This window comes from Erigeron canadensis, chromosome 9, assembly GCF_010389155.1.
Source record: "Erigeron canadensis isolate Cc75 chromosome 9, C_canadensis_v1, whole genome shotgun sequence".
NCBI lineage: Eukaryota > Viridiplantae > Streptophyta > Magnoliopsida > Asterales > Asteraceae > Erigeron > Erigeron canadensis.
In genome coordinates this window covers 12,355,523-12,379,390 of record NC_057769.1, presented here as the reverse complement: position 1 = coordinate 12,379,390, position 23,868 = coordinate 12,355,523, and the positions used below count along the sequence as shown (strand labels likewise).

The 23,868-nt window shown below is 32.5% G+C and overlaps 1 protein-coding gene across 1 annotated transcript; it reads left to right on the top strand.

Annotated features, from left to right (window-relative positions):
* Window positions 1–10,891: 10,891 nt before the first annotated feature.
* On the top strand, window positions 10,892–23,628 carry LOC122583231. The gene is made up of 14 exons (XM_043755655.1): window positions 10,892–12,283; window positions 12,366–12,476; window positions 13,096–13,310; window positions 13,589–13,799; window positions 13,895–14,132; window positions 14,475–14,622; window positions 15,017–15,321; window positions 18,282–19,582; window positions 19,691–19,846; window positions 19,975–20,126; window positions 20,711–20,921; window positions 21,513–21,750; window positions 21,973–22,123; window positions 23,179–23,628. The coding sequence occupies exons 1-14, from the start codon at window positions 10,969–10,971 to the stop codon at window positions 23,479–23,481; spliced, it is 5,055 nt and encodes a 1,684-aa protein (XP_043611590.1). The 5' UTR covers window positions 10,892–10,968; the 3' UTR covers window positions 23,482–23,628.
* The last annotated feature ends 240 nt before the right edge of the window (window positions 23,629–23,868 follow it).

Here is a 23,868-nt window from a genome sequence, read left to right as displayed (position 1 = left end):
ACTCATTGATTGGGATGATATACTTAGAGATCTCGTTCCTATTGCAAGGAAAAGCTCTTGCCAAAGTGTGATTTCTAAGCTGGTCTTGGCTATTTCGGTTTATTTCATTTGGCAAGAAAGGAACTCTAGACTCTTTCAACAAAAAAAACGAGTGGAGGCTCAATTGGTTGGATTGCTCTTGTCTACTATTCGGCTTAAGCTTATGACGTTTCGATTCAAGAAGAACTCAAGAGTTGAAGAAGTTTTGGTTCGATGGAAGCTTTCTCCTCTGCTTACTGATCCTCCATAGTTGAGTTTGTTTTGTGTATATCTAGATAGATTTACATGTTTGTTTTCTGTCTAGATTGGTTGTGAAGGTGGTATGTCACTTTCTCACATTAGGTTTTTGGTTGTTGCTTATTATTGCATGTTCATGTATATAGTCGATATGATATCTAGACATATCGCCTGAACCTCAATGTTTTTGGGTAATTATATATACTAACCCGGGTATAATTGTACCCTTTTTAACCAAAAAAACCACTCATTTATTTTCTCTCTACCACATAAATCATTTTATTCCTCTAATTCATTCAAAATCTTTTATCTCAAAAACCGTATATCGATAAATTATAAAAATTATATGGGTGGTCTTAAAATTTCATTCTCTTTCATTAAATATCATTCAATATACTTTTGACAAATTTTTAAATCCGATGGCAGAGCCCATACGGATAAAACATTTGCCTATCACACTCTATGACTTATCATCTCCTATGACCTATTACCCCACCATCTTACCGCCGCAACGCGCAGACACTATCTTTCGTAAGATTATAACCCATGACCCATTATTTCAAAAGCATGGTAAAAACAACCGTCCAGATCCAATAACACAATTTGGTTCATTATGTTAATATGTTGTATATTGGTAATTAGTAATAGTATGTAGTTAAATAATTTATTCAAAACTTGTTGTTCAAATGACCACGTCTCAAGATATAACGGAGTTGACGCTGTTTATTTATAGATGTCTTAATACAAGGGTAGTTCCTAAAACAATGATGTATTTATTTACGTAGCTTGTGAAGCAGTGAAATTGAATATTAGAGTAAGTTGTTTGTTTTGAAGCTAGATCTTAGAAAATTAGTTGGGTGTAGCATTGTCTAACTGAAATAGTTTTACGAACATTATGTCAACATTTTGGTTGCTTTTCGCTGGGTGTAGCATTGTCTAACTGAAATAGTTTTACGAACATTATGTCAACATTTTGGTTGCTTTTCGCTTTCATGTGGTGTTGGACTTTTTTGAACTTATATAAGAATATAGGTACGATGTATATATAGTGTATACCACATGTTTGATGAAATATGTTCCATAGAAGTTTGACGTAAAATACTTGTAAAGGGTAATTTCTGCTTACAATAAGAACTGTTCTCTTTTCATAGTGATTGTTTATGATCTAGTGTGTTAATAGGCCGGGTTCCATTTTTTATTATACTAAAACACAATAGCTCTAATAACTTATCGACCAATTATAACTCTCGATTTTTTAAAATTGGCTTTTATTTCAATTTTGACTTTAATTTACAATATATTTTTTGTTTTCCATCAAAAATTTACACTTTAAACCCCTTAACTTTAATATAATAAATATAAAATAATAGCTAACATATATCTAATAGAATAATAGTTAATATAAAATAATAACTGATGTATATCTAATAGAATAATAACTAATATATATCTAATATATATTCTATCATATAATAAAATGATATTAACCACTTATGGTTTTTTAATGTTCAAATATCACTAAGCATAACACAACAAATAACTTCGATGACATATTTTTAAAAATGTTTCAATAAAAAAACAGAAAATACTGATATATAGATCAAGTTTTTATTAATCAAAATAGTATATTTAATTTTAAACTATCATAAATTAACATCTAATATTGATAATGCCATTAAACCCAGTATATGAGACACGGGTCTAGAATAGTAACTTAGTATGTATTAAATGAATATATTAGTTACATAATTATTTATTGGGTAAATTACAAAAATCATACCTGAGGTTTATTCGAAACCACATTGGTCATACCTACAATTTAAAAATTACACGAGTCATACCCACTGTTGTCAAAAATTTACACTAACCATACCTATCACTGACGGTCGTCTATTTGACCGTTAAGTCAAGTCACGTGTCATGCATGTGAGATATCAAAACTGTAATTTCATGCATACTTCAGTTGCTATCCTTGTAATTTATTATAAAAATAATTATTAAGAATTTTAGAGTTTTATTTATAATTCATTTATTAAGTTGGGTAGATATGATCACATTTATTATGAAACAATAATTTTTATAATGAAGAGTGTATCGAGAAAAATAGTTGATACAAGAATGTATTTATTATTAAACATGTCATTATTATTTTGTTATATATGTATAGTGAATATAACAAGGATGAGAACCATCAAAACCACTAAAATTTTCACTTTTATATTATTATTATTATTATTATTATTATTATTATTATTATTAATTTATGATTTATTCTTTTTAATAAAAACCTATTTAAAAAAATATAGTTTTAAAAAGCAATATAATTTTTTTGTATTGTTTGTTGATATCTCCCAGATTAGAGGGGTAAAGCAATATCGAATACTCGTTACGGTTTTAGAATATATCTCAAAGTTAGCAATTTGTAGTATTTTGTATTTAAAGTTTCAGGGTTAATCGTTAGTCTAATTTTATATTTTCTAAGCCTAAACTTGTATCGTATGATGATATCCTTTTATAATTTTTTTAAATTTTATTTTGAAATAGATTTTTTTTAATATATATATATATATGTGTGTGTGTGTGTGTGTGTGTGTGTGTGAATTTTAATATAGAATATCTACCCACTTTAATAAATGAAATATAAGTATCTTAATAATTTTTATTAGGGTGAATTACACAAATGATACATGAAGTATACACGAAATTACAGTTTTGATACCTCACATGCACAACACGTGACTTGACTTAAGGGCCAAATTGACGGTCGTTAGTGATAGATATCGTCAGTGTAAATTTTTGACAATGATGGGTATGGCTCGCGTAATTTTTAAATTGTAGGTATGACCAATGTAGATTTAAACAAACCTCAGGTATGATTTTTGTAATTTTACCCTTATTAATTGGAACGTTCCAAAAAAGAAAATTTAGCAATTGTTCACATTTATTGTACGTCTAAATGTATCAACAACTAATTTACTTACTATTTTTATTTTCTAAATATCTATATCTATACTATATTAATAAATAAACTATCATCCCCTCTTTTTAACTCTCTATCTTTAAAATACTCAAAATATCTTTATTTTTCAACATATTCCTAACTCACACATTAAATCTACCAAATATATTCCTAAAATATTTTACACTCATATTTATCCAAACTATCTATCTTCTTTATTAATTAATTTAAATATTTTTACCTAATATCTTTATAATATTCTTAATAAAGTTATTTACAAAAAATATATCTCTTAACAATAAAATAAATACACTACCACTTACATCATTAATAACCACATCATTACCACCGCCGCCACTAGCACCAGTCAGTGGGAGAGCCAGGATTTTCAGTCTGGGGTCGCCAACTAGTTTTTATGATATTAACAAACGTAAAATTATACTACAAAATTAAATTACACCAGCCTGAGCTTGCCAATTACCTTTAAACTAAATAAATATATGAAAATAGTACTAGAAATATAGAGTTGTACGGATATTATGGGGTTGCCATGACCAACCGTGGCAACCAGGTAGCTCCGCCACTAACACCACCTGTTGCCGCTACTGCCGCTATATTGCGCGGGTACCCATCTCGTATTCTAAATTATAATCTTTTTAATTTACTTACGAAGAAACTTGTTAACTTTCTTCCAATACTAAGCCAAAAGCTCTTAATTCATACGCCGGCGACATTGCCGCTATAGGTAGTCTTAGAATGCATTCGTATTTTTTGGTCAAAGATAAAAAAAAAACGTGTTTCCGACAGTTTTTCGTAACTTTAAAGACAATGGTCAAATACATGTCAACTTGAGTCTTAATGCGACTGCCGGCTCCCTAGTTTAGTTCAATACGCATTATAATATTATGTGGCAATAAACAATATCCAGATTGAAAGATACGTTTAGTTTCATTGTTATTCTAATGATCTAATCTAATCGAATTATCACGTAAAATAGAATTTAAAATATTGGTATGATATCATCCTAACAAAACATTATTTTAGAAAAAAAAAATATCACTTTTCTTAAAGCCATTTGTTTGTAGGTCATTGAAATTTTGTATAGATGATATTTACAATTACAAAATTCAAAAGAAGATTCTTAGTGTGGTTATCACGGTTAGTTTATTCGCGTGGATTTTAGAACTGCATAGTTAAAAACCACTTTATCATAGATAGTGTAACTCAAAAGGTTGCGATTAGATTATGTGTGCGCGTTGCTCTGTTTTAATTATAGCGATTAGGTTTTGTTATTGATGTTGTGTAGCTACACATTTTTGCAAAAAACAAAGATTAAAAGAAACTAAAAAATGATGCAACGTGCGTGGCAAAAGCCGAACGATATGACAGAGTGCGAGTGTGCGACATGCCGTAGTCAATACAGTGTCACGTCAAATGCCACTATTTATTTAAAGGTTGATCAGAACCATGTTTAAAAGTTTGCGATATCTTTTATATGGGGTGAGTTATTTTGAGAACTCCTAAAAAAAAAGAACTCAAGAACCATTTTGGACCACACATTCTTTTCCTTTTTATCTCTCTTCAATTAAATAATAAAATTCACCCAAATCATTCAAAATGTTCTAACTCACAAACCGTAAATCGTTAGACAAAACAAAAAGCATGGGTAGTCTTAAAATTTCGTCCTCTTTCATTAGAGATCTAATTCGATATACTTTTGACGACTTTTTAATTTTCATTTTCTTTTTGGTAGTTACACATAACTTACACATGTGTAGGTTGAACTTACACATGTGTAGGTTGAACTTACACATGTGTAGTTTGAACAAAAATTATGATTCGGAACGGGCTTCGCCCTTAAGGATATTCATAAACCAAAGCTATTGGGGGTGATAGGTCATAGAGGGTGATAGGTCATAGGGTGATAGGTCATAGAGGGTGATAGGTCATAGGGGGTGACCAGTGATGGGTGATCTACCTAACGGGCTCCGCCCTTAGCTGCTATTCTTCCGCCATGGACTGACGGGCTCCGTCCTTGGCTACCATGGCTCTGCCATGGATTGATGGGCTCCGCCCTTAACCTTCATTGTTGTGTACATATGTTCATTTACTAATTTACATGTGAAAACAATGATCTTACACATGTGTAAAATGAACCTACACATGTGTAGGATGAACGCGATGGGAAAACAAACGAAAATTAAAAAAGTCGTTAGAATTATATTGAATTGGATCTCTAATGAAAGAGGACGAAATTTTAAGATTACCCATGTTTTTTGTTTCGTCTAACGATTTACGGTTTGTGAGATAAAACATTTTAAATGATTTGGGTGAATTTTCTTATTTAATGAAAGAGAGAGAAAATATAAAAAAATGAGTGGTTCATAATTGTTCTCGCGTTCTTTTTTATTTGTGAGTTCTCAAATAAACCTTCCTCTCTTTTATATATATATATATATATATATATAGAGTTGGGCTATTACGAGAACTAAAATTTTGTCGAGAACTATTCTTGTTCATTGGATTAACAAGATCAAAGGTTAAGATAATTTGGTGGAATTTTGTAATTAATTTGAACAAAAACTGTTTTCCAAATAAATTAAAACTAAGAAAGAGCATTATAGGAATATGGATATGAAAAAAACGGCATGCACGAGAATAATGGATCTTCACATTTAGAAATTGTCAACCGTTTTCAATCAATAAATTATTTGAGTAAATTGATTAAAAGTATAATTTTAGCCATTATAACTAAATTTTAGCTGAAAAAAATTTGTGCGGATAATTGTTATCATTTGTTTTATTCATATATAGATATATATTTAAAAAATAAATTATGTTCACACATAAAATACAAATTTTTTTTACTGGTACACATATAAATGACTCTATTTACATGTGTACATATTTATTTTAAAAGAATTCACAAGCGTATATAAAATTATTTTGAGTCGTAAACATGTGATTGCTCTTGTACACATGTATGTATACATATGTATTTCTTTTAGCAGGGTTTACAACGGTAAATAAAACTGTTTTGAGTTGTACACATGTAAATGACCCTACTAACTATTAAATATGTATATTTTTTTAACATAGTTCACAAGTGCATATATAAATAACACATATGTGAAGTACGTATAAATTTATAATGTGCATAGATATTTATTCTTTTAACAAAATTCGCAAGTATATTTAGAAATATTTAATTGTTGTAGAAATAATAATAATCTATTAGCCATGTTAGAAGTAATACGAATAAAATTAATTTTAGATTTAATATGTTAATTAATTTTAAACGTAAATCATGTTGTTAATATGGTCGACTACTGACTACTCGAATCCATGAAATTCAAAAGGATAACTTTTTGTACATGCGTATCAGGAGGAGAAATTCAAGGGGTTTTATCATTCATTTAATAACTAATCTAATTGTATTTATAAAATTACCATAGTATCCCTACATTTATTAATTAGATATCAGTTCTCGCGGTTCTCGACAATTTGTTGGTTCTCATTTTATCTTTTTACTATATATATATATGGTATAGATCCAGAGAGAAGGTTCTTAAGGAGAGAAGGGAAAGAAAATTCGTTTTTTTATTTTCTTTAGTTTCTTTTTTTGATTTTTTCACTTTTTTCATTCTTTTTTTAATTAACTCAATCCATAAAAAAAAAAAAATTTAAAATTTTTAACCCGACTTAGTAAGTTATACATGTAAGGGTACGATGCGGGTTTCGCCCTTAAGGATATTAATAAGGGGTAGCTAGTGAGAGTGATAGGTCATAGTGGGTGATAGGTTATAGGGGGTGATCTGTGATGGTTGATTTATCTAACGGGCTTCGCCTTAGCCATCATGGCTCCCGCCATAAACTGAGAGGCTTTGCCTATAGCTTACGGGCTACGCCCTTTGAAAAAAATATAGTTTTAAATTTTTTAAAAATTTTTATATGGAATTAGTTAATTAAAGAGAAAATGAAAAATGTGAAAAAAGAAAAAAAGTTCAAATAAACAAGCTAAAAAAAATTAAGGTACCTTCTCATTTGATCACTATATATATATATATATTGCGCAAAAAAAAAGAAATAATTAAAGCCAAAAGACATTGATAAAGGAAAAAAATGAACTAAGAAACTAAAAACGAAAAACCAAAACTATATATGACATAGCAAAATCGGAATGCTAGAACGAGTCATGACGTGACAAAGTTGGAACTACACGAGGTGACAATGGTAACGAAAACCAAAACAAGATACGACATGACATAATCCGAATCGTAAACGCTATGTGACTGTGATAAAGTTGGAATCACTCCATTGTCTAGTACTCCATCCGTCCCTAATAAGTGTCTTAGCTTGATTTTTGCAGTCTTTTTCTTTCAACTTCGAACATAAATATTTTTGTTTGTGTTATACTAGCGTTGTACCCACGCGATGCAGCGGGGAATAAGAAAAAAAGCTGGTGGTTTGATGGTGGTTTGTGGGGCGGCGACGATGAAAAAGAAAAAAAATAAGCCGGCGGCAGTGGATGGTGGTTTGATGGTGGTTTTTGGGACGGTGGTGGATGGTGTTTATGGGGGGATAGCGTATATAGAAGGTGGATTGCGGCGGTGGATGGTGGTATTTGGGGCGGTGGTGGTTGGTGTTTATGGGGGGAGAAAATCAGAGAAGGGGGGAGGGAGAGAAAATCAGAAATCGGATGAACGTATGTGTGTGTAATGAGCGTGATGGAGAAAAAATAGAGTAGTGTAAATTAGGAGGGCATAAAGGATATTTTAAAGGTAGAGGTGTTAAAAAAGGGGTGGGGTAGTTTGCTTATTAAGGGAGTATAGATAAAACTTGACATATAATATATAAATGATTTGGTTTTAAATGTACTTTTTATTGATATAATTTTTGTTAACTATTTTATAATATAAACAAAGATATTTATGGTAACGTTAAAAGAAAAATATTTGACAAGTCAAATTAAAACACTTAAAATAGGACGGTGAGATTAATAAAGAAAAGAAAATAATATAGTTTGAAATTGAAAATAACAAATGGCATGGACAAATGAACATGTCTGGCTACAATTTATTCTTTATGTTTTGCACTTCTGTTTGAATTTGTACTCTTCCGCCAGGTAATCTAGTCTATTTAAACAAAAGATGATGATAATCTTAATATTTTTTTTTTTCTTAAAGTACCAGTATATCGTTGCATAATAATGTAATTATATATATAGCAATAAGATTGTTGTAGATTTAAAAACAAAATAATCCTTTTATATTATTGATTCATATATATAAACTAGATAGATATCCATGTTAAGGGTCGACGGTGTGGTAATAGTGGAGGCAACTGATAGTGGTGGTAGTAGTGACAAATAGCAAAGGTTATTGATGCGAAAATAATTGGATTAAAATGAGTAGTGTAACTATTTTGAGTAGTTAAGAATAATATGTTATAAATTAATTTATTAATATAATTTTAAGTAGATCACGATTCTTAGGGATGTTGATAGTTTAGGGACATCTTAAAGAGATCAAAATTGTAGTTAGATTATTATTAAACTTTAGAAAAATGCTAAAAGGTTGTACAATTTTATATTAAATGTTGGCCCTTGATTTTTATGGTAAGTATACAACTAATTAATGTATCTTAACAAAAGTCCTTATGATTTTGTTTAGTAAAACCTTAAACTTTAAGACATGCTAAAGTACATTACATTTTTTTCCTTTTTAATTGAATCATTTATGTCTAGGGTTTTAACTTTTACCCACCTTTATTTATTTATTTATTTATTTTTAACTTTTTTCGTCTTTATTTCATATTTACAATTTACATTTCTTTCATATCCACCAGAAATCAATCATACCGGGCTATATGGTCTAATTCAAACACTTATCCTTGTGCCATCGTAACCATTCAACAAAAACTAATTTAGGAAAAAAAAGTACTAACCTTAAGATGTCTATTGATCAACAGGTAATCTCTCTACATGATAATTTTTTTTTCCTATTTCAAAAGAATAATAACTTAATTAAAGGCTTCTTGCTTTGATCCAAAGCATTAATTTTTTGGGGATTTTGTTTCAAAGCCTAATTTTTGTTGTTATATATTTACACGACTGTCAACTAGCAATTGCTAAGAAGTCCCAAGATATATTATCTACTTATTACTATTATTAGGAATATCTAATAATAGTAATAAGTAGATAATATATCTTGGGACTTCTTAGCAATTGATAGTCGTGTAAATATAGAGTTAATATCATATATATCCCTCCTAAAACAAGAAATATCATATTTACTCAAAACTTGCTTTAAAACCATTGTACATCATGAATTGAAAACTTATAAATTGGGTATATATGATATTTGGGGGGTTTAGAGAGGAAATATATGATATTTGCCAATGTTAGGTTTTAAGACATGCTAAAGTACCGTACATTTTTTTTCCTTTTAATTTAACCACTTATGTTTTGGGTCTTAACTTTTATTTACCTTTATTTTTATTTTATTCTTTCGAACTTTTCTCATCTTTATTTATATTTATAATTATATACACAACATCAATCCCGGCCCAGTTGTAAAGGGTATACCGGTATATTGGTCGTACCAATGTGGTTCTCAATACCGTTATTACCGGTCAGTATTACTGATATGGTTAATTTTAATTTTTTTTATTTTAAAAAAAAGATACAAACTTGTTATAAATCAACGAAAATAGTCAAAATAAAATTAAAATCCATTAAAAAAATAATACCATATATTTTTTTTTAAACAAAAAGTATTGTAGGGCCTTTTCTACTTTTCTACCATTTAGGTAGAAAATGGAAGCAGCCTCTCTACTTAGGTGGAGGTAAGGTCTGCCTACATCTTAACCTTGTCCATATACCGAGGTATTGGGGCTCAAAACTTACGGAAGGCGGCACTGAGCAGTTTCTTTCTTTTTCTTTTCTTTAAAAAGTATATTTTAAAGTTGTACTGGAAGATTAATTTTTAAAAAAAATTTTCAAAAAAATAAAAATTAGAAAAATCGATTTTACAATACCGAAAAATACCAACGGTAATAAATAATGAAAATACCAGAAAAAATACCAGGCTAGTTGTACCGAATAACCGATTGGCTGCCGGTATATACTGGTATCTAAAACATTGCCACAAACCAAAAACCACAATATCAAATTTACTCCATCTTAATTCAAAAGTCTAGTTTTAGACAAATTAGTATTTATTAAATTTAATAATTTTTTAGATATTTTATAAAAAAAAAATATAAGATTACAATTATAATTTAAATTTGAACTAGATTAAATATTTTTTTAGGTATGAAAATATAAATTCAAGTAAACATTTTATATTTAGTCAATTGAAAAACTATAGATTAAGATTAGCTGATTAAAAAAACAACTATATGAGTTACTAGTGTTTTGTTAAATACTTAGAATAATAATCTATGAGTTTAGTTGGATCTTTCTTTTTCTTTCTTTAATGTATACATATAACTTTTTGTGTGGGGAAAAGATTCTCAATGGATGGCATTTGGTATGGTGTAGTGGCATTATGATGCAAAATTCTAGTCAATTATTCCAACCTCCCCACCATTCAAAATCCAACAAATATCAATGGATACAAAAACACAAAAATTAAAAAAAATCCTACACTTTTCCATACACTTGTAAAAAAACCTTCTCTCCATGTTTAGCTGAAACCCATCAAGCTTCTTTGCATTTATATTTCTTTGACATGGGTGTTTTTGGTCACAAAAAACTTATAAATCTTCATTTTATATTATACTTGTTTCTTCTTAACTGTCTACTTGTTTTCACACAAATAAATAACAGTAGGATCAATCAAGGCCAAGTAATCCGAGACGGCGACACACTTGTTTCACCTCAACAAGTATTCGAGCTCGGGTTCTTTAGTCCTGCAGGGAACCCGAATGCTAGATATGTTGGGATTTGGTATTATGGTCATGAAAACAGAACTGTGGCATGGATAGCTAATAGAGACAATCCTGTTTTTAGTAATTCGAGTGAATTCGGTATTGGTATTAATGGAAGTTTGGTTATTTCGGATAGAAATGGGTTAGTTTATTGGACAAGTAATAGTTCTTCTGTTGCAAGTAATCAGAGTTTAACTGTTAGGCTTATGGATACTGGAAATCTTGTTCTTTCAACTGTTGACAATATTGATGATGAGTTAAATGCTATTTGGAGAAGTTGTGATCATCCAACAGATACTTATTTACCAAATTTGAGAATATATTTGAATATTACAGATGGAATTCGTCGTCCTTTTGTGTCATGGAGGACGGCTAATGACCCGTCTAGAGGGAATTATTCTATGGGGGTTGATCCTCAAGGTTCACCTCAAATTGTGCTATGGGATGAGACAGTAAACCGAAGCATATGGAGATCGGGCCAATGGAATAATCAGATATTCATTGGAATTCCGCAGATGAGATCTTTGTTTGGTTTTGGATTCGATTTGGTTACTGTAGGTACTAGTGGACTTATGTATTTCATTTTCACCAATCAAAACACATCAGTTTTGATGAGATTTATGGTCCAATGGGACGGTGCTGTACAACAACTAATATGGAATGCTCAAACATCGCAATGGAATGTGGCGTTTTCTCTTCCTAGTATTGGTTGTGATGAATATAGCAAATGTGGCAATAATGGGATTTGTAGAATGAGTAATTCTCGAGCTACTTGTAGTTGTATGGAAGGATTTGATCCGAGTTCTAGAGAAGAGTGGGATAGAGGAAATTGGTCTGGCGGGTGTGTTAGAAGGACTCAATTGATATGTAATTCTAGTGGTGCCACTAGTGATGGATTTAGGCAACTAACAGGTGTTAAACTGCCGGATTTTGCTGACCGTTTGGATGGAGGAAGAAATGATTGTGAAGATGGATGCTTAAGAAATTGTTCTTGTCATGCGTATACTTTCCTTATTGGGGCCGGGTGCTTGAGTTGGGGTGGTAATTTGGTTGACATCGAAGAATTCCAAGAAGGGGGTGAAACACTTTTTATTCGTCTGGCAAATTCAGATTTAGGTTGGTGTTATGCTGTATCAAAAATTCCTTTTCCCTGATTATGTTTTGAGTTATGCTGATCTAAGTGTGTTTTCGGTTTCAGGAAGTACAAGTAAATCATCTAAGGGTGTAGTTATTGCAGTATCGGTAACCTGTGCGGTTGTTCTTCTTGTTCTTGCATTGTTGCTGTGGAGGTTCCGGGCAAAACTTAAAGGTGAGTTCTGCTCTGCAAGTTACTATATAAAACTACTTGATATGGTGTATGGGCCCAAAGTTTCGATGGTTAACACGTCGACATGCTGATAATTATATAAAACTATTTGATTTAGTGTATGCTTGTATGGGGCCAAAATTTCCATAATAAACAGGTCGACATGCTGATAATTATATAAAACTAGAGACCCCCCTTGCAGAATAGATCCCTAATTTTAACCTTTTGATGAGAAACCCTTATCACCTAGAAAACTGGATAGGAAAACTCACCCCGACCCACCACAGGTGGAAACTACATACGCGTAGTCACCCCCAAATATGCCTAGGGCACGATAACCCTCTACTCAGGAACAGGCCTCCTTGCTACTAGACCATTTGGTGGTGTTTAGCTTATTATATCTGTCAAGTTGGATATAAAACAAGTTCAATATCAGGTTAATGTGTCTTATAGGCTGAAAGTACTTGACAGTGATCAGTCATAGTAATCTAACCTGAAATGAAATAGAAGTTATTGATAAACTCTTACACCACATGTTTTAAGTTGTTTCATTTCCTTTTGATCCTGACACATAACCTTTTCATTGAGTTATTAATTTCCTTATATTCAATATGCTCTCTAGACTGTCGTGGAAAACCAAAGAATCCACCATCAGTTTTTGAGGTGTCATATGGCCAAGATAGTCAGGTGGAAACGTCACAGCAACTTGAGCATGACGGGAAAGATTGTGAGGGAGCACCGGTGCCTTTGTTCAGTTCAAGTGTATTAGAAGTTGCCACAGAGGGTTTTGCAAACAAGAACAAGCTTGGGCAAGGCGGTTTTGGTCCTGTTCATAAGGTTTGTTCTTATGTATTAAGCACATTTCTTGAAATTTTATGATTGAGGTTGAGCTGGATTCACTTAAAACTAATTTGTAACATTTGCGACTTGTGCTTATTGCGACTCAAAGTCAGAAAAGTCACTTCATTTTAGCAAACGTTTCTTGAGATTATCTCAGTTTGAACTATTATCAGAAAGGAATTGTATTTATATATACTATCTAATAATAACCTGTTTCATATTGGATGCAAAACTGAATTGGAAAAAACAATTGACTTAGTATATTGCTTTTACAGGGAATTTTGCCCAGTGGGCAACAGATTGCTGTAAAACGGTTGTCAAAATCATCGGGGCAAGGATTAGGGGAATTCCAGAACGAGATGATTCTTATTGCAAAATTGCAGCACAGAAATCTGGTTAGATTACTGGGTTATTGCACTGAAGGGGAAGAAAGAATGCTTGTTTATGAATATATGCCTAATAAAAGCCTTGATACGTTTCTTTTTGGTATGTTTCTTTCACAATTCATGGGAGTATAGGCAATTTGATTTACGATACTGATACTTTCTGTTTTGGAAATGTTTGTGTGTATGTGTTAAAAGACCCGACAAAGAAAGGAGAATTAGATTGGAAAACACGATTCAATATCATAGAAGGGATTGCAAGAGGTTTGCTTTATCTTCATCGGGATTCTAGGCTAAGAATTATTCATCGTGATTTGAAAGTTAGCAATATTTTGCTTGATGAAGACATGAACCCTAAGATTTCCGATTTTGGAATGGCTAGAATCTTTGGAGGAAACCAAAACGAAGCGAATACAAATCGAGTTGTGGGAACTTAGTAAGTTCTTTGTTATGTCTTTATGGTTTCAGAAAGAGGTGGGGAAGTGGTGGGTCAAGTAGCGAGTCAAAATGGGTAAACTTAATATGGGTTGGGTCGTGTTCATTTAAAATTTATAATTACAAAAGTAACATTATTTCCACAGTAATATTACTCTCAAAAAAGAATGGTTTAGGAGATTTATGTATTCCTAGTTTTAACGTACTATACCCATTTGTTCATTTAAGTTTGACCTAACATGTTTATTTGACCCGTTCAAGAACATAACCTGAACTGCCACCTCTTGAATTTATGCTTTCCAGATGAATAGACTGTAAATAAGTTTGTTATCCATTCTTACAGTGGTTATATGTCCCCTGAGTATGCAATGGAAGGTCTGTTTTCAGTGAAGTCCGATGTATATAGCTTTGGCGTTTTGCTTCTAGAAATCATTAGCGGCCAGAGAAATAATAGTTTCCGGTCTTCTGATTCCACGAATTTAATTCGACATGTAAGTTCACTCTTTCTTTCCTAGTTGGGTGTAGGGATATCAACCATTTGATGGGTAAACGGGTAAGTTTCAAGTTGATATTTTCCCCAAATAACTCAGATGAATAGAATACATCAAATCAGCAAAAAGGGATACGGGTACATGTTGTAAGTGAAACTGTAACCTCCTAAATCATTTTATTAAAAGTATCGTATTATTTTTGCAATAGTATACTAGTTATACTTACATCATTAGTGTTATAAGAAATTAAACAAGTATGTATGGTTTGGCAGCTCCAGCCAAACTATTTTGAGAATACTGCTTACCTGACCCATTTCAATCTCCCATTTTACCACTAGTCTTTTTGGTACTTTTTTTTTTTGTAAAGTTGCTTAGAAATTTGTTATATATTCAGGCATGGAAGCTATGGAAGGAGGGGAATCCTGATCAATTGATTGACCCAACAATTTTAGATTCGTGTAACAGAAATGAAGCACTCCAATGCATCCATGTAGCAATGTTATGTGTACAATCATCTGCAGTTCAAAGACCAACTATGTCATCAGTGGTTTTCATGTTAGAGGGCGAAAATACAAGCCTTCCTCAACCCAGTGAAAACGATTTCACATCATTGAGTTCAGTAGAAATGGACTTGATCATGGAAGGTCGTGAAATCAATATCTCATCGAATGATGTTACAATTACTGAAGTATCGGGGAGGTAATGATTCATGATCAAAAGTAAAAGAAAGTATTGTCCATAAATTTTTGTGTTGTTTGATGGACCGATATCAGAAACTTAGATTTATGATGTTTTTCGGTTTCTTTTTTTCTTAAAGGCCATGAGTGATGGTGCACCAAGAAGAATCATACATGTCAACTCAGGCATTTGAAATTGAATAATCGCTTGTTGTACATATAATAGCTATGCAATTTAATTTGTCTCTATATCAGGAAATTTAAAACTTCATCATTTTGAAGGAATTATTCAAATTTTGTATGTGTTAGTTGTGTGAACTGGAAAATTATTTGAGAATGTGCATATCTATTCAAATTTTGAAGGAATTATTTAAATTATTTGAGAATGTGCATAATATCTGCTCCACAATATATATGATGATTAGGTTGTTTAGCAACAAAATGGGTACTTAGGCCTATGCTAACGGCTCGTCAGTTGCCTCATGGGTTGGCTCTTCACGTTAGACATTGTTGGGACGACTTCTTCGATTTCCTCATCAGTTTGCCATCGTTTGGTCAAGCGAAGAGGACAGAGAAACATATTATCTATAACATTTATACTAAATATGTGCCAATTATTGATGCCTCTCATTTAGGAAAACTAACGAGCCCAAACGAACTTGTATTCAGCTCGATATTGTCAGGCTTATCTCAACCTTTTATTTAAAATCAAGCAAATTTTCTGATATTTCAAAAATGACACACGTTCTAGCTGACTTCCTGAACAGAAGGTTAAAATTCAAGGTTGTGAAACTAGTGACTCATGATCGGATCGACGAAGTAAGGAGTCAGGATATTTTGGAAACTCAGGATCGAATTGGGTTTATATATATATATATAAAATAATAATATATGAAATTATATGTAAGAACTTCAAACTTAAACATAATTATTTAGGAACATTAACACAATACTACTTCAACATTCAAAGAATTAACATAAACCTAAACCAATCAAGGATTATTTTAAAAGTTCATAATAGGAAATTTTCAAGTGGACCAAAGTTGACTTGAGTCAACCGATTTTTGATCAAGTTGGCTGAGTTTTACCAAAGTTGATATGATTGACTGATTCTGAGCCGTTGACCGATTTATAGTCCGACTTGTCTTTTGAGACCGCTGATCCTCAATACAATCCTGATTTTCTCGACCGATCCGGTCTAGTTTTACAACTATGGGTTGAATATTTCATTAGTTATGTAGGACTATATGTCTGGTAAAGAAGCCCGAGTTTAAATGTATTATTATTTTTTTAATTGACGTAAGTTATATTTTTTTTACTCATATTCTTAAACTATCTCAACATATTGAATCCTGGAATTTGCCCGGAAATGCAACACCTCTTTGCAGTGTTGCGATTTTGTGTTTTTTTTTCTTTTTGAAAACTATTTTTTCTAAAAAAATAATTTTGGTATATATATATATATTTTTAGAACAGCAAGGGCCGAACCACTGGTATCCAGACTGGTTACCGTGGACCTAAGACCCGTTTTCCTCTCTCCTGCCCGCCCTACCCGATAAATGTTCCACGAAGGCCCAGAAAACCTAAAGCCTGTAAATTTCACGCCCGAAAGTATCGAACCTGAGACCTGATGATTTTAGGTTGTATAGATGATTTTTTCTCATTATTTTATTGCAATTTGTAATCAAAATATGACACAACCTTTCATGAAAAACACTTTTCTATCTAAAGTGCATAATGTAAAACTTTGAGTATTCAATTATAGGGGAGATACTAAAAGGTAGAAGGGATGCTTTCGATAGGATCTCTGCACCCTCCCATCGGTGAAGATTGAACCCTTTAACTCCCTCTCAGCGAAAAGTGGTTTGCTAGTTGATCAAACCCAACTTGTCATATTAAAATCAGAATATATATGAATAAAAAAGGAGACACTAAGAAAATGTTGAATATAGTTATTGACTTATTGACATATATGATGCTTTTCACTTTGGCCAACTATTCTGTAACGACCCTTCTCAAACTTTACAGCTTCCAATCAGTTCAGATGGAGCCCATGAGTTGGGTACTAGAATTGGGTTCATATTGTATTGCCATTGCCTATGGCTGACGTGGCTCAACGCCTCAACCTCGTGTGAACCGATTAAAAGTATCATTCTAAAAGACTGCTGTACCCTTGTTCTAGATTGAAATTATAACCATATGGCTGCCATCAATTTAAAAATAATATTCTAAAAGACTGCTGTACCCTTGTTCTAGATTCAGGACCACTTTGTTCTTTTCTTTCATGTGGCATTATTATTATTATTAAATCTAATATTCGTGATTAAGTGTTCAGCACAAACAGGCGTATTACAAGAATTAAACATACGAGTAATATTTTTTGTGGTAATAAGTTTTCTTTTACTATGCGTGATATTTCGGTAAAATATTAGAACTAACGTATTTACCGGTATCATCTTATTGGTTAAGACGAGCGGGAAACTGATCGACACTTATTTAGCTGCCCACATGGTTGTCTGTTTTAATATTCTAGGAAATAGATACTTTTTTTTTTTTGTGTAAATAGAGGGAATATTTAGAGCAGATCACTAGCATTTTTAACTCTAGCATTCAATATTTCTCGATTTAGACATATTGTAAGGCAAAAAAGTGGATTTAAAATGTGACAAACTTTTTATATATCGTTAGGATCAGATTTTATTACCATAAAATCAATTCGATAGCAAGGTTTTAGATATGCTATACATCACATGGTATATATTATGTTAAAATGTGACTAAAAAAAGTCTTCAATCCATACTAGTTGACCGTAGGCTACGTATAAAGCTCACTCATGGATAATATAATAATCAAATATGGTAATGAAATGTCTTAGTTGTTTGTTAATGTACAGTCAATAAAGTTATTTTTGAATGATGTGTTGTCTATGTTAGGCACATATAGTATCATTGGCTACCTCTCCTAGTAACAGAATATTTGAAGAGATGTTTACAATATAATTTCAATTTTGCGAAAAATGACCAATTTGTTGCTTGTTATACTACTATGTTTATTCATTTCTTTAAACTTACAAACAACTCTTTCGACTGACACCTTGAAACCGAAAGAAAATTTTGTTGTTGGCTTCACCTTGATTTCCCCAAACCAAAGATTTGAGTTTGGTTTCTTTACTCCTGGTAATGGTTCGTCAAATGGTTTATATCTTGGAATTTGGTATCATAATCTGCCTCTCACGGTCGTTTGGGTGGCAAACAGAAACAACCCAATTCGTGATTCGTTTGGACAACTAGCTTTAAACGAAAATGGAGTTTTATATCTTTACAACCGTTCATTGGGTACTGTTTGGTTGACCGATAAAGTACCCACTAATGGTAGTTTCACACCTGTTCTGCAGTTACTAGATTCGGGTAATCTTGTAATTAGAGATGATGGAGGGAACAGAACGGTCGTTTGGCAAAGTTTTGATATTCCTACTGATACGCTTTTGCCAGACTGGAAGCTGGGTTGGAATTTAGATACTGGATTGCAGAGGTTTCTTACGTCTTGGAAGAGCAGTGAAGATCCTTCAGACGGTGAGTATTCGTTTAACATGGGACCACCAGAAGCACCGCAGTTGGTTCTACAAAGTGGTTCAAAAAAGTTATTTAGATGGGGCCCGTATGATGGGAGCTCGTTTAGCGGTATCACTGCTTTGACAGCAAATCCATTGTTCCAGACTACGGTTATCTTCACATCCGGCGAGTTTTACTTTAAATATGATATATTGGATGAGTCTATTTTGTCTAGATTTGTGATTTCACCTTCAGGTTTATTTCAGTATTATACTTGGAGAGTTGGCAGCAGTAAAGAATGGAACCTGCTAGTAACATTCAACAGTGATCCGTGCGATAACTATGCCAAATGTGGGCGTTATGGGATCTGCTATTCATTAAGTATTTGCAAATGTATGAGTGGGTTTATACCCGAGTCCCCTCGTGATTGGGGTCTATTTAGTTATTCTGGTGGTTGTAAAAGAAAAGCAGAACTGAACTGTGGTCATGGAGATGGATTTGTGAAATTCGATGCGTTGAAGTTTCCTGATAATCCAATTGTTTGGGAACATTACACAAATCATGAATGTGAAGAGAAATGTTTGAAAAATTGTAGCTGTATGGCTTATGCTAATGTTAATATTTATGGGAATGGAACTCGATGCGTTGTCTGGATGGGTGATTTATTTGATATGAAGAATTTTCCTAGTGGTGCAGCACCAATCTATATACGAATGGCACACGATGAATTAAGTAGGTTATCTTCAGTTTCTCATTAAAATGCTATACACCCACAGATTTTCCATTCACCGATTTTCATTAGATGTAGATCACATTGCATTGGTTTATTGAAATTTGCAGAATCTATTTCTCGTGCTAAGAGGAAACGAAAAACAGTTAAGATAGTAACTGTTGTACTAGTTACCGGAATACTACTTCTATGTGCTGGTGCTGCTTGGTATGCCATGTGGGTGATCCGGAATAGAAGGAAAGACCATATTCGTCATAGCTCTAAAGGTAGCACCAAATTAAGTTCTGCTGTGATAGATTTAATTTGCTGAAGGATTCATACAAAAAGTTGTTGGTTTTCTTTTATTTCATTGTTTACAATATTATACCTCATGTTTATGCCATTTTTTTGACAGCCCAATTAAGTGGGAGTCTTCCATATGTAGAAGATAATCAAGATTCAGGATTTCAGTTGCCTCTTTATGATTTTGATACTGTTTCTCTTGCCTGTAACAACTTTTCTGAAAGAAACAAAATCGGACAAGGAGGCTTTGGTTCAGTGTATAAGGTAAAAATCATGTGGCACTTGTTTTTACTGCTGTATAAACGAATAGATTCCGAAAATGCTCTCTGCATAAGTGTTTGGCAGCAGTAACTGAGATCTGGAAAGAAACATTTTACCATGACTGTTAAAATGTATGGGTTGGGTAATGGATCAAAACATTTAAGTATGCAAAACATGTCAAATAGTATTGGGTCGCGAGTCTTTTTTATTACCTTAAACGAATCAATTAGATAATGTGGCGGCATTAAGGTATTGCACCAAACAAATGATTCTTGATTAAGATTGGGACAAAGAGAGAAGACAAAGAAAAGAACAATACTAATTTGTATTATTGAATGAAACCATTTTAAATTTGGATAATCAACTCTCTTATTTTAATTTGCAGCCCATTCGAGATCCGAATATAAAAATCTACTATATCAACTGCTATGGGCCCTTTTTTAACCTTTCTACTTGATTCTTTTGTACCCTTTCTACATATTTTACATGAAAGGATTAAGTTAAGGTGCTCCTTTCAGATGTATTTTGTATGATATATACATCATATGTTCGTTGTTTAATAATTTTGTCACTTTGTTATGCTACAGGGTGAACTAGCTAATGGACAAGCGATAGCAGTTAAGAGGCTAGTAGAGAAGTCGACACAAGGTGTTGAAGAACTGAAGAATGAGATTCTTTTGATTGCAAAGTTGCAACATCGTAACCTTGTCAAGCTGTTAGGTTGCTGCATTGAAAGGGATGAAACAATGCTAGTGTACGAGTATTTGCCTAATAAAAGCTTAAACAATTTTATATATGGTAAGTTTTTCTATTGCATGAGCATGACACTTATTTTTTTGACACACACTTTAGCTAGAGGTCTTCTTGGAAGCAGTCTCTTTATCCCCGGGTAAATGCATGACTGTTTACATCTCACCCCTCCCATACCTCGCCTTTGACGAGATTGGGTATTGTTATCGTTGTTGTCTTTGATCATTTCTTCATATAACTATGCATATCCAATAAGCTATGGAGTCTTACTGTCTAAGTTGACAAAAAAACAATGATCATCCTTGAAACAAAAGTACTTTGCAAAGATTTAACATAGTTTATAAATATATTTAATACCATATTTACTCACTAAGTATAATTTTCTTCCGGCCCATATATTAATCTTGCAATACAGTTTCCTCAGTGAGACTAAAATTATTGATCATTTTTCAAAGTTGATTTAAATCATTTGCAAAATGCATACTGTTTCTTTAATTGGCTTGCTATTTTTTCTGGGGAGCTGTCCCAAGCTGTAGGGATGTTGATTCATCAATCATCTTCTCCAATGCAGTTTCACAAATGTAAATGTATTCTTTCTATTTGAGAAAATCGCTCTGTATTGACTCTTAGCTTGTGCAGATAAACCTGCAAGAAAACAACTGACATGGAAAAAGCGCTACCACATCATTAAGGGTATTGCACGAGGTTTACTCTATCTTCATCAGGACTCGAGGTTGAGAATCATTCACAGAGATCTCAAAACCAGTAACATATTACTAGATAGCGAGTTGAACCCAAAAATTTCAGACTTTGGCATCGCTCGCATATTTGGTACCGGACAAATACAAGATATGACCAAAAGAATAATAGGGACATAGTAAGTTACCTTACTTACATATCAAAAAGTTAATCTCTCTCTACTCGCCAATATGCTCACAATTAGTTAATACTTGAACATAATACAACAAAGTATATACTGTATTATCTTAAATAATCCACGATTTTTTTAATTTGCACAATATTAGAGGCTATAAACACTTGAGCTTCAGCTCTAAGTTTAGCATGCCTTTATGTCGAATAACTTGTTCTTTGGATACAGCGGCTATATGTCTCCAGAATATGCAATGAATGGTCACTATTCAGTGAAATCAGATGTGTACAGCTTCGGTGTTATAGTTTTGGAAATTATAAGCAGTCAGAAGAATTGGGCATTTCATCATCCTGATCATGACCTTAACCTTTTAGGACACGTAAGTTCCATAAACAACTTTTATCTGCATATATGTAAGCTATTTCTACTCGAATTGCTATCAATATACTTATAGAGTTATAGCTAGAAGTGGGAAAATAGGCAAATGAGATGGATTGAACAAAGAGTCAAAAAGGTCAATGAGTGGAGCTTAAACACTTTTTTTTTGGTCAAAATGGGCTTTTCTGACTAGTGGTCAAAAAATGGGCTTCTTTTTACTAAAAGTTTTAGTGATAAATGATAAGTAGAACTGGTCAAAATGGGCTTCTCTGACTAGTATCAAAATGGGCTTTCGTTCTAGTAATAAGTTAAATTAGTCCATTCTTTGACTATGGTTCACAAGCATTTTACTTTAAGAGCACATATCCACATAACCCATTGTTAACGTATTGTAATAAGTGAATTCTTTTGTGGCATTTAGGGTGTAAGAAAACAAAAAATCTGGTTAGTATGTTTTATACCAACAAAGGATGGGGCAAAAACCGACCCTATTCCGGACCCATTCTTTTAGGGTCATAAAATTTGGAAACGTTGTTTATGAGTTCAGTAGTGGTCAGACACCTATGTTTCCCCGCTCGTCCTAGGTACTTAAATTTTCAGCATGGGCTTTGTACACCAAACTGTCATATTTTCGTCTAGCAGAAAAGATGTACAAGATGTGACGTTTGTGGTATTTAAAACATAGACCAGCTGTAAACAGAGTAAAAGGAAATGTATACTTTTAGATACAAAAAATACTGTAGACAGTAGACAGTCATATTAATATGTTGTTCCATATATAAATTGCAATGCCATGATGGTAGCGGTGAATAATATACAGTACGGAGTAATTTGTTATACTTCATCTTTGGATAATAAATGCCCACTTTTAAATATTCACAACTTTAGAAACATGTATTGTTATCAAACCGCATCAACAATAGCAGTCCATATTTAAACTTGTACAGATATATAAAAAAATATTGACTTGATCAATTAATATACAAGACCTATATCTTATAATTTAAGCAAATTTCAATTGTGCTTATTAAGTATTGGATGGTATGATTGCCTCAGACATGGATGCTTTGGAACCGAAATGAGCCATTAGAGATACTAGACCCAACCATACATGAGACGTCACTTGAAGAACAAATTATAAGATGCATCCATGTTGCACTTTTATGTGTTCAACAATATCCAGAAGATCGACCAAAAATGTCAACAGTATATGCCATGTTAAGCTATGATAACATGGAGCTACCGGAACCTAAAGAGCCAGGATTTTGTCGGGAAAGTTATCCAAAAAAGTTTGACACAGCCGCGAGCGATGCAAGTACAGTTAATGAAGTTACTATGACTACTTTGGGTGGACGTTAAAGTTTATTTTCTATGTAAGCATGAATGTGTAGTCATCTTAGAGTTCATTTCTAACTTGTACCATATAGTTTCTAGGATTTGAAGTTCAATTATATTTTATCAGATTCTTTTGATCTCCATGTTTATAATATGTGGCGATTTACAGTATCAATTGTTTCAAACATCTATGTAAAAACACTTAATTGCTAAAATCTAAAACCATGATGAGAGGGTTGCCGATATGTGGAATGCTCTAAGCTCTAATCTTAGTTGTACCTCTAAGGAGAATATATATGAACTTCAATAATCCAACCAGTAATTAACTAACAAAATCTCGGCATATGGAACAAGCTCAACAGGTAACTGTTTCCTGATTTTTACCACCATATTAATAACGGGTTCTTCCAT

Excerpts from the sequence above, each read along its gene's own strand:
- LOC122583231 (XM_043755655.1), top strand. The coding sequence starts at position 10,969 with ATGGGTGTTTTTGGTCACAAAAAACTTATAAATCTTCATTTTATATTA. Across the intron at positions 13,311-13,588 it reads GTTTTGGTCCTGTTCATAAG|GGAATTTTGCCCAGTGGGCA; the intron begins GTTTGTTCTTAT and ends TTGCTTTTACAG. Across the intron at positions 15,322-18,281 it reads ATTACTGAAGTATCGGGGAG|AGATGTTTACAATATAATTT; the intron begins GTAATGATTCAT and ends GAATATTTGAAG.